Raw genomic sequence first — 15,053 nt, forward strand, 5'->3', positions numbered from 1 at the left:
ATTTTCCCATCCCCACAAGTTCTTTTCCTGTCCCTGCCCCATTCCTGCAAACTCCATCCTCATCTGCACAAGCCTCAAACACTTTAAAATCATAAGTGTTCGTGGCTTGTGTGGTTAAGGCAGAACTTACAGGAATGGGGCAGAGACAGGGACGGGAAAATTGAGTTCCTGCAGGGATGGGGAAAAATTTGTCCCCATGTCATTCTCTAAACTGCACCATTCTAGAAATCAAAATGTAGCAGACGTGAGCCAAGTATAGGACAATGAAGCCATTGTGACATCACTGATGAGGTTGGCTCTTAGGCATTGGTGGAATGAGGCATTATGATGTCACAATACCAGCTCTAGCCTGGTTATCAGAGGCTGAAACTTTCCACACTATTTATTTATTCAATTTTCTATACTGTTCTCCCAAGTAGAGAATGACACAGGGACAAATTTTTCCACATCCCCACGGGGACTCATTTTCCCGTCCCGTCGAGTTCTTTTCCTGCCCCTGCCCCGTTCCTGCAAGCTCCGTCCTCACCTGCAAAAGCCTCAAACACTTTAAAATCATAAATGTTCGTGTCTTGTGCGGTTAAGGCAGAGCTTACAGGAATGGGACAGGGACAGCAACAAAACTTGCAGGGACAAGGCGGGGAAATTGAGTTCCTGCGGGGACAGAGAAAAATTTATCCCCATGGCATTCTCTGCTTCTCCTAGAGCCCTGTTGGCGGCGATCCAACAGGTCACCCAAGCGGAGGGGAAGGGGCTTTTTGCTCGCCAGGTCCCAACCAGGCATCGCCTGAAAGGCACTACAGTGATTCCCAACCCTGTCCTGGAGGAACACCAGGCCAATCGGGTTTTCAGGCTAGCCCTAATGAATATGCATGAGAGAGATTTGCATATGATGGAAGTGATAGGCATGCAAATTTGCTTCATGCATATTCATTAGGGCTAGCCTGAAAACCCAATTGGCCTGGTGTTCCTCCAGGACAGGGTTGGGAACCACTGCACTACAGTATATTAAGATCATATAAGGTCAAAAGCAGGGCGGGTCAAAATAAAAAATCTCCTTCCTGGAACTGCAGTTTTGCCTTGGTCCCTGTCAACCCTCTTCTTGTCTACAAAATGCAGGGATTTGAGATTCAGAATAGAGCAATGGTTCCCAACCCTGTCCTGGAGGACCACCAGGCCAGTCGGGTTTTTGGGATAGCCCTAATGAATATGCATGAGAGAGATTTGCATATAATGGAGGTGTCAGGCATGTAAATCTTCCCCATGCATATTCATTAGGGCTATCCCGAAAACCCAAATGGCCCGGTGGTCCTCCAGGACAGGGTTGGGAACCACTGCTCTAGAATGCATGCAAAATATCGCTGCTGTTGGTGCACAGGAAAGTTGGGGGAGGTGGTGGTGGGTGGTTGCGCCATGTCAGACGGAGGTGCCTATTGCTAGACCCCAGACTCACTCTGCCAAGTTATCTGAGGCTTGGATCATGCTGCTGCCCTTACTTTTGGCTGCTGGGGCAGAACAGCTGAGCGGTTTCATGTGTGTATCCTTGTAGGGCAGTGACCTAGGGCTTCAAGCAAGGCCACAGACCGAGAGGAAGACAGAGACCAGACAACAAATTGAGCAGAAGAGGGCTGAGGACATGTCCAGTCTACTGGTAATGGAGGATTCTATGTCAAAGACAGGTTTTGACCACCGACCCTGCTGCTGTCACCCAGCACCATCAGCTGTCACTCAGCTTCTCTGGGCCCTCGGAATACTTGCTGCAGACGGTCACGTCTCAGGCCAGACAACAGTTATTTCTGTCCCAGAGACGCCGCTTACAGCTGTTGATTTAGAAACTTTCAGAAGCAGAAATGTCAGGGCAGGGTTTCACTTTTTTTAAAGAGAGAAGCAAAGAAAAAGAGGGAAAGTTTGATTTTAGATGAAATTATCCCACTGGGAGCTTTCTAGCAAACAGTCAGTGCTGTGAGGGAGGAGGCAGAGGCAATGGGTCTGTGCTTCAGTTAGTTTCAGAGGCAGATAACTGTTTTGGCATGGCAAATTTTACGTGTTCCCAAATTGATTTTTAAAAAAAGGGTATATACAAAATACTATAGTTATGGAGTCAATATTCAGCCAGTGGCAATCAGTGTTTTGCTGAGCATGGCTAGTGCTAAACCTGGAAATCCAATTCTGGGCTACAGGCACCAGCATTGGAATTTCCAGGTTTGTGGAACTGGCCCCGGACACCTCCCATCCTCGCTACACCAGTGGCTGGAGACGGTGGGTTACATTGCTCTGGGTATCACATTTGGAAACAAGGTGCCTTGTTGGCGCCATGTTTTTCTGACAGCAGGGTCAGTTCTACCACTAGGGATCTCAAAGTCCCTCCTTGAGGGCCGCAATCCAGTCGGGTTTTCAGGATTTCCCCAATGAATATGCATGAGATCTATGTGCATGCACTGCTTTCAGTGCATATTCATTGGGGAAATCCTGAAAACCTGACTGGATTGCGGCTCTCAAGGAGGGACTTTGAGATCCCTCCATTGTCCACCAAGGGACGCAGAATTTAGAGGTGCAGCTTTGGCATGGTAGGAGAGCAGTAATTTAAAGCTGCTGTGAGAGTGGTGAGGGCATTTAAGGAAAGGGCCACCTTGCCACTTCCCACTTTCTTTAACAGGAAGTTTGCATCAGAATGGGTGGGACGCTGCCAGACTTGACACAGCCTGTGATGAAGTCCTGAGTTGTGCTAAATTTCATTTTATCATAGCCCCCAATCCCAGGCTTGGCAGGGGGAAGGGAAGGGGCGTTCCTAGAGATGGTGGGCTAGGGAAGAGAAGAGGAGGTGCTGGACACAGGAGGAGGGCAGGAATGGATGTGTTATGCCACCGATTTGGCCACCAACTCATGGCAACATGCACATTGAGGAATCCTCCCTATGATGATTCATGGCAGAGTATAGGTGCTGAGCAGTGTGAGCTGCTCCCCGGCAGCAGCCGCTGCTCTTCCGAAGTGCCCCGGGGAGACAGGCAGCTGGCAGGGCCCGAGCAGAAGCAGGAGCAGGAGCAAGGGCAGGGTCCCCCCGGGGGGAAGGCGGCGGGGGGCCCCCTCCAGCACCATGATCACCGGTGGGCAAGGAGCGGAGTGACAGGATCCGAGCTCAGGGGTGCGGGACGCCACTGGGGAAAGTGCGGCGGCGCCACCTGTTGGCGGCGATCCAACAGGTCACCCAAGCGGAGGGGAAGGGGCTTTTTGCTCGCCAGGTCCCGACCAGGCATCGCCTGAAAGGCACTTTAGATTCGTTTCCTCCTCTAGAATGCACGCAAAATATCGCTGCTGTTGGTGCACAGGAAAGTTGGGGGAGGGGGAGGGAAATGCTGCTGCACAGGAAAGTGGGATAGGGGCAGGGAGAGAGACAGATAGACGAAGGACAGAAAGACAGACATATATTCTAGCACCTGTTAATGTAACGGGCTTAAAGACTAGTCCAGGGGTCTCAAAGTCCTTCCTTGAGGGCCGCAATCCAGTCGGGTTTACAGGATTTCCCCAATGAATATATATGAGATCTATGTGCATACACTGCTTTCAATGCATATTCATTGGGGAAATCATGAAAACCCGACTGGATTGCGGCCCTCAAGGAGGGACAGGGGAGATATGATTCAGACGTTCAGATACTTGAAGGGTATTAACAAAGAACAAAATCTTTTCCAGAGAAAGGAAAATGGTAAAACCAGAGGACATAATTTGAGGTTGAGGGGTGGTAGATTCAGGGGCAATGTTAGGAAATTCTACTTTACGGAGAGGGTAGTGGATGCCTGGAATGCGCTCCCGAGAGAGGTGGTGGAGAGTAAAACTGTGACTGAGTTCAAAGAAGCGTGGGATGAACACAAAGGATCTAGAATCAGAAAATAATATTAAATATTGAACTAAGGCCAGTACTGGGCAGACTTGCACGGTCTGTGACTGTATAAGGCTGTTTAGGGGAGGATGGACTACAGAGGGCTTCAATGGCTGGGAGGGTTTAAATGGGATGGCGTAGGTTTTAATGGCGATTTCGGCAATTGGAACCCATGCACAGTACCGGGTAGAGCTTTGGATTCTTGCCCAGAAATAGCTAAGAAGAAAAAATAAAAAAATTTAAATTGAATCAGGTTGGGAAGGCTGGATGGACCATTCGGGTCTTTATCTGCTGTCATCTACTATGTTACTATGTTTTTGGGTTTCTGTATATTTCCACAGGCACTGCGCTCTGGACTAGCACGAGGGTTTTCGACATCAAGCAGGAATGAGATCAAGAACAGAGTCCCTGAGATGCAAAAACTCTTCCAGGTGGAGTTCTAGCTGTGGCTTTAGTATCATAACACTAGGGCCAAGTCTGGGGGGCAGAGGGAAGGGAGTCAGCAGCCCAGAGAGATCTTCGGTCAACCATACAACACACGGGGGGGGGGGGGGGGGGGAGGGGGACACAACACACATAGATGCACATTGCATTGTGTGCAATTCAAGTCACAACTAAAAAAAAAAAAAAAAAATGTAACGTGGAACTGGAAAAATTACAAAGAAGAGTGACCAAAATTATTAAGGAGATGTAAGGACTTCCTTCTGAGGAAAAATTAAAGAGGTTATGTTCTTCAGCTTGGAGGAGAAAGAACCAATGAGAGATGTGATAGAGGTCTATAAAATCCTGAATGGAGTGAAATGGGGAAACGCAGACCAATTGTTTACTGCAGTGTCTTGCAAACTTTTTAAGCCGCGTCACTTTTTAAGCCCTATCTGGAGATCTGCAGATGTTGACGCAATGATGTCACGCAAATGGGTGATGTCATCACATCGACATCCGCGCCCGTGCGGATGTCCTCCAGCCTCGATGCTGAGCCTCCTGTTACCGCCGTTGTGGGTTGATGCAGAAGGAGAGGTGAGAAGGAGCAGAGGAGCCAGCGAGGAGAGGGTCAGGCCCAGGCTGACTGACTACAGATAGAGAATGACACGGTGACAAAATTCATCACCGTTCCCGTCCCCACGGATAACCGCGGGAAATAATCCCATGTCATTTTCTAGTGTCTATTTCAACCTCAGTCCTTCTACACCAGCATTCTTCAAAGCAAAGCTTGTGGGTCAGTGGTTGTGGCCATTCATACTCTGATTCTTATGTGAGCCAAGGATAATGAAGCCATTGTGACATCACTGATGTGATTGGCTCTTAGGCACTGGTGGAATGAGGCATTATGACATCACAATATCTGCTCTGGATACCAGAGACTGTCATTCTGTAGTGTCTGTTTCAACCTCGGTCCTTCTACACCAGCATTCTTCAAAGCAAAGCTTGTGGGTCAGTGATTGTGGCCATTCATACTCTGATTCTTATGTGAGCCAAAGATAATGAAGCCATTGTGACATCACTGATGTGATTGGCTCTTAGGCACTGGTGGAATGAGGCATTATGACATCACAATATCTGCTCTGGATACCAGAGACTGTCATTCTGTAGTGTCTGTTTCAACCTCAGTCCTTCTACACCAGCATTCGTCAAAGCAAAGCTTGTGGGTCAGTGGTTGTGGCCATTCATACTCTGATTCTTATGTGAGCCAAAGATAATGAAGCCATTGTGACATCACTGATGTGATTGGCTCTTAGGCACTGGTGGAATGAGGCATTATGACATCACAATATCTGCTCTGGAATGTTGCTGCTCAATCTCAGCATTCTTCAAAGCAAAGCTTGCGGGTCAGTGGTTGTGCCCAATTATACTCTGATTCTTCCCTCTCTCCTTAAAGAATGACATGAGATGGTTTCCCGCGGTTATCCGCGGGGACGGGAACGGTGTTGAATTTTGTCACCGTGTCATTCACTACAGAACGTGCCTCTTGCCTGTAAGCAGTCAGCTGGCACCGGTGCCTCTCCTCCTCGCTGGCATCTTGTGGAATCTGCTGCGGCACCCAGTTTGCGATACACGAGTTTACTGTATCGAAAAGACCAGAGGACATTCCTTGAAGTTGCATAGTGGCACATTTCTTTTCCACTCAACATATAGTTAAGAGTGCAACTCATTGTCAGAGCAAGTGGTTAAAGCAATTAACGTAGCTGGATTTCATAAAGGTTTGGATAAATTCTTGGAGGAAATGTCCACAAACCATTATTAAGTTAGTCCTGGAGAAAGCCGCTGCTTATTCCTGAGGTTAAGTAGCAAGGGATCTTACAGCTTTTTTGGGACTCTGCCAGGTACTTGTGACCTGGACTGGCCCCAGTCAGAAACAGGATACTGGGCTAGGTAGAGCCTTGGTCTGACCCAATATGACAACTCTTTATTTTCTGAAACTCAAAATTCCTGTGTTAAGTTCACTGCAACATCCAAAAAAGTGGAGAAAATCGACCTCAGAATAAATGCAACCACGTCATTCAGCACAATCAAGTCACGCGACAAGGGGCTTAATCACATTCATAGGTCTCTCCAAACACTCCATTAAACAGATGTGTAAACTTTGTTAATATCTGCAACTAGAGAATGACACGGTGACAAAATTCATCACCGTTCCCGTCTCCGCTGATAACCGCGGGAAACCATCTTCATGTCATTCTTTAAGGAGAGAGGGAAGAATCAGAGTATGAATGGCCACAACCACTGACCCGCAAGCTTTGCTTTGAAGAATGCTGGTGTAGAAGGACTGAGGTTGAAAAAGACACAACAGAATGACAGTCTCTGGTATCCAGAGCAGATATTGTGATGTCATAATGCCTCATTCCACCAGTGCCTAAGAGCCAATCACATCAGTGATGTCACAATGGCTTCATTATCCTTGGCTCCCATAAGAATCCGAGCATGAATGGCCACAACCACTGACCCGCAAGCTTTGCTTTGAAGAATGCTGGTGTAGAAGGACTGAGGTTGAGATAGACACAAAAGGATGACAGTCTCTGGTATCCAGAGCAGATATTGTGATGTCATAATGCCTCATTCCACCAGTGCCTAAGAGCCAATCACATCAGTGATGTCACAATGGCTTCATTATCCTTGGCTCCCATAAGAATCAGAGCATGAATGGCCACAACCACTGACCCGCAAGCTTTGCTTTGACGAATGCTGGTGTAGAAGGACTGAGGTTGAAACAGACACTACAGAATGACAGTCTCTGGTATCCAGAGCAGATATTGTGATGTCATAATGCCTCATTCCACCAGTGCCTAAGAGCCAATCACATCAGTGATGTCACAATGGCTTCATTATCCTTGCCTCCCATAAGAATCAGAGCATGAATGGCCACAACCACTGACCCGCAAGCTTTGCTTTGAAGAATGCTGATGTAGAAGGACCGAGGTTGAAATAGACACTAGAAAATGACTTGGGATTATTTCCTGCGGTTATCCGCGGGGACGGGAACGGTGATGAATTTTGTCACCGTATCATTCTCTATCTGCAACCAAATCTTCTTAAACACAGAAATACATAGGACTCGAGTGATCCAATACAAAACAGTTCAAACACCAAAAAGGGGGGGGGGGGGGGGAAGCATCAAATGAAAACCAAAATTGGTGAGCCTACAATGGAACAAGTCTTTCCTTTATAATTTTGGTTTTTGTGTAGAGTTGGAGATTTTTCAGGAGGGATATCATATTCGCCAGTCCTCTTGAACTAGCTGTATGTGAAACAGGGCCGCTGTTGCATGCTTCATGCTTTTCTTGCCCTTCTGGTCTTTGAACTGTTTTTGTTTTGGATCGCTCGAATCCCTATGTGTTCACGTGTTTAAGAAGATTTGGCTGCAGATACGAACAAAGTTTGCACACGTTGTTTTGTGGATTTTTTTTTGAGAGACCTATGACTGTGATTTAAGCCCCCATGTTGCATGACTTGATTCTGCAGAATGATGTGGGTCCATTTATTCTGAGGTAGGTATGTAAAATCCGACCCCCCCCCCCATGCCCGCCCAGTTCCACCCATCCCCATCCTGTTGTGCCCATGCCACGCCCCAGTCCCACCCTTAGCCCCCCCCCCTTCAGTTTGCTTGTCTCGGTTGGGAGGGTTTTGGAAAGCCGCCCGGACGCCCAAACATGCCTTCTAAAAAGAGGACATGTCCGGGTATATCTGGGCGTCTGATAACCCTATTCTGAGGTCTGTTTTTCTCCACTTTTTTTGGATGTTGCAGCGGACTTAACATAGGAGCCCGTAATGGTTAAGGATTGAGTTTCTGATTTAGATATAGTTCTTGTGATTTTCATAAACTCTTGTTTTCTTACATATACATTTAGGTGCACATGTCGCAGAGTAACTTGATAACCTGTTCTCTTGGGCAGTGGCGTAGCGAGGGAAGTTGGCGTCCAGGGCAGTGGCACCTGGCATCGCCCCCGCCATGCACTCCCCGCTCCTCCCCCCATGCATGAGCGCCCCACTTCCCCCTGTGCACCTCTTGAAATGTTCACCGGCACGAGCAGCATCTTCCACCAGCTGCTCATACCGGCCCTGGCTCCCTGCTGACATCACGTCCTTGCCCTGGCTCAGTGGTATGGAGTGTTGCTAGTATTTGGGGTTTTGCCAGATACAGTACTAGTGACCTGGATTGGCCACCATGAAGACAGGTTACTGGGCTAGATGAACCACTGGTCTGAACCAGTAAGGCTATTCTTATGAGTTCAGGACCCCCATGGCTCAGAATACCATCACCTGGGGCCCCTCACTCCTATGGGAGTTTTCAAGCTGATTCTTCTCTCTATCTCCTTAAACCAAGTACTAAGCTACTGAATAAGACCCAGGATTGGGTTTCTTGCCGTGGAGTAACTCAGAAGCAGTGGCGTAGCGAGGGTGAGAGCTGGTGGTGCCCCTCCCCCACCCTCTTCTGTCTCTCCAGCCCCTTCCCACCCACCCCTGCCATGCGCCTGCCCCCCTTCCCTTCCCCGTACCTCTTTAATTTTCCTGGCGGGAGCAGTATCACGAACTTGCTGTCCGTGCTGTGTGCGCTTTCCGTCTGGTGTCAATTCCCAGGCACGGGACCCGGAAGTGAGGTCAAAGAGAGCTGACACCAAGGCGGACGGCAAGTTTGTGATGCTGCTCGCGCCTGGAAAATTAAAGAGGTACGAGGGAAGGGGTGCACATGTGTGGTGGGAGAGGGGGAGGGGAAGGCGGGGGGGGGGCCGCCCCCACCAAGACGGTGCACGGTGCGGACCACACCCCCATTCCGCCCTTACTCCGCCACTACTCAGTTTTCCCTGCCCAGTGACAGAACCCAAAGCCAACTCCCATCATCATCTCTGACATCATCAGTGCATTCTGGACCGAGCACAGCCTTTCATGTGGCAGCCATAGACACTGCCATACCCCCGTTGTCACTGCAGAAACATAATCCACAGCATGTGCTCCTCTTAACTACTCCAATTTTAATCTCGCTGCAGGAAGACAACGGCCTACCTGTGCACCTGAAAGGAGGAACGACAGATGCCATTCTGTACAGGGTCACCATGGCCTTCGCCATTGTAGGTAGGATGCATCACCGCTGCCATTCACAGACACATCTCACTCAATCATGATTTCACAGCATAACATGTTTAGGTTCAGCTTTATTTAACTTTTGAAATACCATTCGGTCAACCACCTGAGCCCCTGCCTTTGGGGAAAAAACCCAAAGAGAAAGGACTCACAGGTAGTCAGTGGTGTAATAAGCGTAGGAGGCGCCTGGGGCAGTGGCAGTGGGCCCCCCCCCCACCACCACCACTGTGCCCACCCGCGCCCTCCTCTCTGCACCCCATTCATTCTCATCCCTCACTCCACACTCTCGTGCTCTCCCTCGCCCCAGCGTTGGATTTCCCTCTGATGTCACTTCCTGGCCCCGTGACCCGGAAGTGATTCAGAGGGGAACCAGGCGCAGATGCCCTCCTACACAAAGGAAAGATTTTCAAAACCTGGACGAAGTGCTTGGTTTGAAAAGCCGTCCGGACCCCTGGACATGTCCTCAAAAGGAGAACATGTCCGGGAAAATCCAGATGGCTGGTAACCCTACTTTTATCTGCCGTCATTTACTTTGTTATTATCTTAGTTATTTATTAAAAATATTTATAGCCTGCATTATCCCACAGTTCGAAGTGAAGTACAAATCATTAATGCATACACATATTGGAATTCTGTCCAATGACAGTCCAGATTTGACAAATATCCCCCCCCCCTTCAATCTCTTTGGAAGCAGTGTAGAAAACAAAAGCCAAGACCTGGATGTCTTCTCCCGCAGATCTTGCTGCTGTCTGGAAGTAAGTCTGTCTGTCTGTCTCCTTTTGCAGGAACCTGTTTGTCTGTCTTCCATCTGGTGAAGGCCTCCTTCCCAAGAAAGGGAAAATGAACAGAGCCATGCGGAAGCAGGTGGATCAGCCCCACACCTTCCCACCCAAATAAATCCAATCTGTAGTCAAGACAGCCAGCCTAACACCCTATCTGCAACAGATTGTTCACATGGACTTTCTATATTGTTTATCAATGTTATCAGATTCTAATTCAATCCTGATTATCCAAGCTCCCCTCCCAGAGTTATAAAACATAATCTGGAAAAGAATGTAGAGGTGGCATAGAAGAAAAATTTGATCATGCTGTTGCACTGACTGGCTTCTTTTTATCTGTGTGTGTATTTTCTGGAAAATAAAACACTGAAATGGTAATGTATGGTGGTATTTGTTATATAGTACAGTGGAACCTTGGTTTGCGTATACCAAAGTACATTTCCCCAATGGAAACATGGGTGATTCGTTCCACATCCCAAAAAAGACACACACCCCCTGCGAGGCCACTGGTGTGTTTCCCACCCCCGGGAGCTGGCATCGCCCCCCCACCCGCCCAAACCCATACCGCGATCGGGCATTGGCACGCAGCACCAACCCACAGGACGTGCCGGTTCCCAAAGAGCCTGCTGCTTGCCGCTGATTCTGCTGGGCCTTGAGAATCTGCGCATGCTCAAGGCCTTCTGGCTCCCGCTCTCTCCGAGATTCTAATGAGATTTTTGGAGACACCGTATATAATACAGTAAGCACTAGAACATCAATACACCCATTGTCAAAGTAAACAAGACAGATTAGTAAGGCTGTTCTTATGTTCGTAGTACAGATGGACCTACACTGTAAATGCCAACAGAAAACTATGTCTTTTTCACACGCACAGAACAGATACACCCTCACCCAATATAGAATAAGTAACCACAAGCTAAAAATAGAATATATAGACAAAAATTAAACTGAACTTCCAAGAAGCCAGGCTTTGCATACAATGCAACACCACAGAAACAGTGATGCAAGCTCCCCTGGCCCACCACTGATCAGTGCATAATTTAGGTGGCAACTATCAGCATTTAAAAATTTGCTGATTTCAGCCTTGACTCGTGTGCAGTACGATGGGCCACTGAAACATTCTCAGCCCAACCAACAAAGCTGGGGCAATCTCCCTCAATTAGTCCATCGATTTTCCACTGTTTTCGTTCTGTATTTTTCCCGACGGAATGAAAAAAAATCACTGGACTTAAGTGTATAGCCCTCGATGGAGACTGCCTCAGCTTTGTTGGTTGGGCTGACAACTTTTCAGCGGCCTCCCTCGTATAGCTTATGCTCACAATAAAGACAGCCAGCAAAAGGTTTGTGCATGCAGTTGCTAGGCATGTGCGTACCCTGTCTAACATATATGATAAGCACATAGCATAGAGCAGGGGTCTCATAGTCCATCCTTGAGGGCCGCCATCCAGTCGGGTTTTCAGGATTTCCCTAATGAATATGCACGAGATCTATGTGCATGCACTGCTTTCAATGCATATTCATTGGGGAAATCCTGAAAACCTGACTGGATTGAGATCCCTGGCATAGAGGGATCACTGATAGTGCTTGAAAATTCGTTTTAATCAAATCTGTGGAACCCCAAATAATGAAAGATATATTTGTACCTATCTGCCATATTTTCTTGGTCTCATGCTACATTTCTCAGCACTTGAGGATCTCTATCTCCACATGGTGCTTTTCCCTTGTACTACTCTCATGTGTTGTGACATGGTGGGTTGCATGTTCGCAATGCAGATCTTGCCTTGCTCCTGGAACAGCTACAAGAAAGGCCTCCGCAGCCAGAGGATTCACAAACTCGCTTTTCTTTATTGTACTTGAAGACACCAGGTTATTGCAGGCATTGAGACAGAGCGCTGGAGCTGCTCACACAGTAACCGACATCATAACCATGCAGCTGCTTAACATGAAATCCTGAACACATGTACCAGAACACGGAAGACTGCAGGTGCATCCGACGTGAAAGCCTCCACCTGCACGGCGACATGACGTGCTGCGCATACATCACGACAAGGACTCCTGTACAAGGACTACCTGACCATGCAATCAATATCACATTTCTAGATGGAATCAGGTTGGGCAGACTGGATGGACCATTCGGGTCTTTATCTGCCATCATCTACTATGTCACTATGTTACATTTGGTACAAAGACCTTTTATTCCCTTTCCCGGCAATGGAATAGCTCCCCTCTACCTCTGGCCCTTCCAGACAGTGGCATGGCCAGAAATTATTTTTGGTGAGGCCTGAGGTTAGCGCGGGTGGTCACTAGGCACTGCCTCTAGTTCTCCAGCTTAGGTCACTGTCGCTGACTGGGTGGGCCTGACTCTCAATTAAAGGTGCCACGGCCCACCCAGACCTGTCCCTGCTTCCAGTGTCCCTTCTTAATTCTTTCCTTGTCATTATAGTTACTACATGGCTCCAGGTCACAAAGTCCAAATGAAGAGCGGAGAAATCCATGTCTTCAAGCAAAAGGAACTTTAATAGCAATCGCTGGATTTTGACTCATATTTTTTAAACATCATATGTGTTTTGACGAGTTCTATTTGTCTATCTTCTCTGTTCGACCTTCTCTGTCCTATCTAATTCATGGAGTTGCTTTCCATTTTTAGTTTTATGTACATTCCTTAATTCTGTAAACCGCTTAGATAAGTCAATGCCAAATTCACAATAAACATAAGTTACTGTAGCATCGCATGTGATTAGATGACTCACTCATAAGGACTCCTGAGGCAGGCTCTTAAGCCGAAACACGGCCCGTGTCGAGTCGAGTTATGTGAATGCTTTGCAAAAGAGGCAAAAACTCATAGCAATTTTTTAGGTACATCAGAAGCAGAAAACCTGTGTGGGAATCTGTGGGACCGTTGGATGACCAAGGAGCAAAAGGGGTGCTCAGGGAAGATAAGGCCATAGCGGAAAGACTGAATGAATTCTTTGCTTCAGTCTTTATGGAAGAAGATGTAAGAGATCTACCTGAACCAGAAATGGTTTTCAAGGGTGATGAACTGAAAGAAATCTCGGTGAATCTGGAAGATGTACTGAGCCAAATCAACAAGTTAAAAGGTGATAAATTGCCAGGACCGGATGGTATACATCCCAGGGTAGTAAAAGAACTCAAACATGAAATTGCTGAGCTGCTGTTAGTGATCTGTAACCTGTTGCTAAAATCATCTGTAGTACCTGAAAATTGGAGGGTGGCCAATGTTACACCGATTTTTATAAAGGGCTCCAGGGGAGATCCAGGAAATTACAGACTGGTAAGCCTCACTTTGGTACTGGGCAAAACAGTAGAAACGATTATAAAAAAATAAAATTGTGGAACACATAGACAAACATGATTTAATGAGATGGAGTCAGCATGGGTTCAGCCGAGGGAGCGCTTGCCTCAAAAATTTGCTTGACTTCTTTGAAGGTGTGAATAGATTTTTAGAAAGCTTTTGATAAAGTTACTCACAAGAGGCTCCTGAGAAAATTAAAGAGTCATGGAATAGGTGGCAAAGTTCAGTTGTGGATAAGGAATTGGTTATAGGATAGAAAACAGAGGGTAGGGTTAAAAGGTCATTTTTCTCAATGGAGGAGAGTAAACAGTGGAGTGCCGCAGGGGACCAGTGCTATTTAACTTATTTATAAACGATCTGGAAATTGGAACGACGAGTGAGGTGATTAAATTTGCAGATAACACTAAACTGTTCAAAGTTGTTAAAACGCAAGCAGATTGTGAAAAATTGCAGGCGGACCTTAGGAAATTGGAAGACTGGGCGACCAAGTAGCAGATGAAATTTAATGTGGACAAATGCAAAGTGATGCACATTGGGAAGAATAACCTGAATCGCCCAAGAAAAGGATCTGGGTATCATTGTAGACAATACGATGAAACCTTTTGCCCAATGTGCGGCGGTGGCCAAAAAAGCAAACAGGATGCTGGGAATTATTTAAAAAGGGATGGTTAACAAGACTAAGAATGTCATAATGCCCCTGTATCGCTCCATGGTGCAACCTGATTTGGAGTATTGCATTCAATTCTGGTCTCCTTAACTCAAGAAAGATATAGTGGTGCTAGAAAATGTTCAAAAAAGAGCGACCAAGATAGTAAAGGGGATGGAACTCCTCTCGTATGACGAAAGAATAAAACGGTTAGGGCTTTTCAGCTTGGAAAAGATACAGCTGAGGAGAGTTATGATTGAAGTCTACAAAATCCTGAGTGGAGTAGAACGGGTACAAGGGGATCTATTTTTTGCTCCGTCAAAAATTACAAAGACTAGGGGGACACTCGATGAAGTTACACGGAAATACTTTTAAAACCAATAGGAGGAAGTTTTTTTTCACTCAGAGAATAGTTAAGTTCTGGAACGCGTTGCCAGAGGACGTGGTAAGAGCGGATAGCATAGCTGGTTTTAAGAAAGGTTTGGACAAGTTCCTGGAGGAAAAGTCCATAGTCTGCTATTGAGAAAGACATGGGGGAAACCACTGCTTGCCCTGTATTGGTAGCATGGAATATTGCTACACCTTGGGTTTTGGCCAGGTACTAGTGACCTGGATTGGCCACCGTGAGAACGGGCTACTGGGCTTGATGGACCATTGGTCTGACCCAGTAAGGCTATTCTTATGTTCCTTTGGCTTGAAGACTTGGATTTCTCTGCTGTTCATTTGGACTTGTTGTGGTTGTGCAGAAGTTGACATTCTCTTGTGTTCAGTGGTCCAGGTCATGAAGGACATGCTAAGCCAGTCCTGGTTTAGCTCACATTGTATCAGTGCCACTGGATTCTTCTTAAATTTCCTTCCCTTCCCTCC

The 15,053-nt window shown here is 47.1% G+C and overlaps 1 protein-coding gene across 1 annotated transcript; it reads left to right on the forward strand.

Moving 5' to 3' along the window:
- The first annotated feature begins 1,491 nt into the window (after nt 1-1,491).
- LOC117366066 (cytochrome c oxidase subunit 7A2, mitochondrial-like) lies at nt 1,492-10,605 on the forward strand. Its single transcript, XM_033957143.1, has 4 exons — nt 1,492-1,648; nt 4,216-4,305; nt 9,355-9,439; nt 10,234-10,605. Exons 1-4 carry the CDS (start codon nt 1,634-1,636, stop codon nt 10,290-10,292), a joined length of 249 nt encoding a protein of 82 aa, XP_033813034.1. The 5' UTR covers nt 1,492-1,633; the 3' UTR covers nt 10,293-10,605.
- The last annotated feature ends 4,448 nt before the right edge of the window (nt 10,606-15,053 follow it).

This window comes from Geotrypetes seraphini, chromosome 8 (genome assembly GCF_902459505.1).
Source record: "Geotrypetes seraphini chromosome 8, aGeoSer1.1, whole genome shotgun sequence".
In the NCBI taxonomy this organism is placed as follows: Eukaryota; Metazoa; Chordata; class Amphibia; order Gymnophiona; family Dermophiidae; genus Geotrypetes; species Geotrypetes seraphini.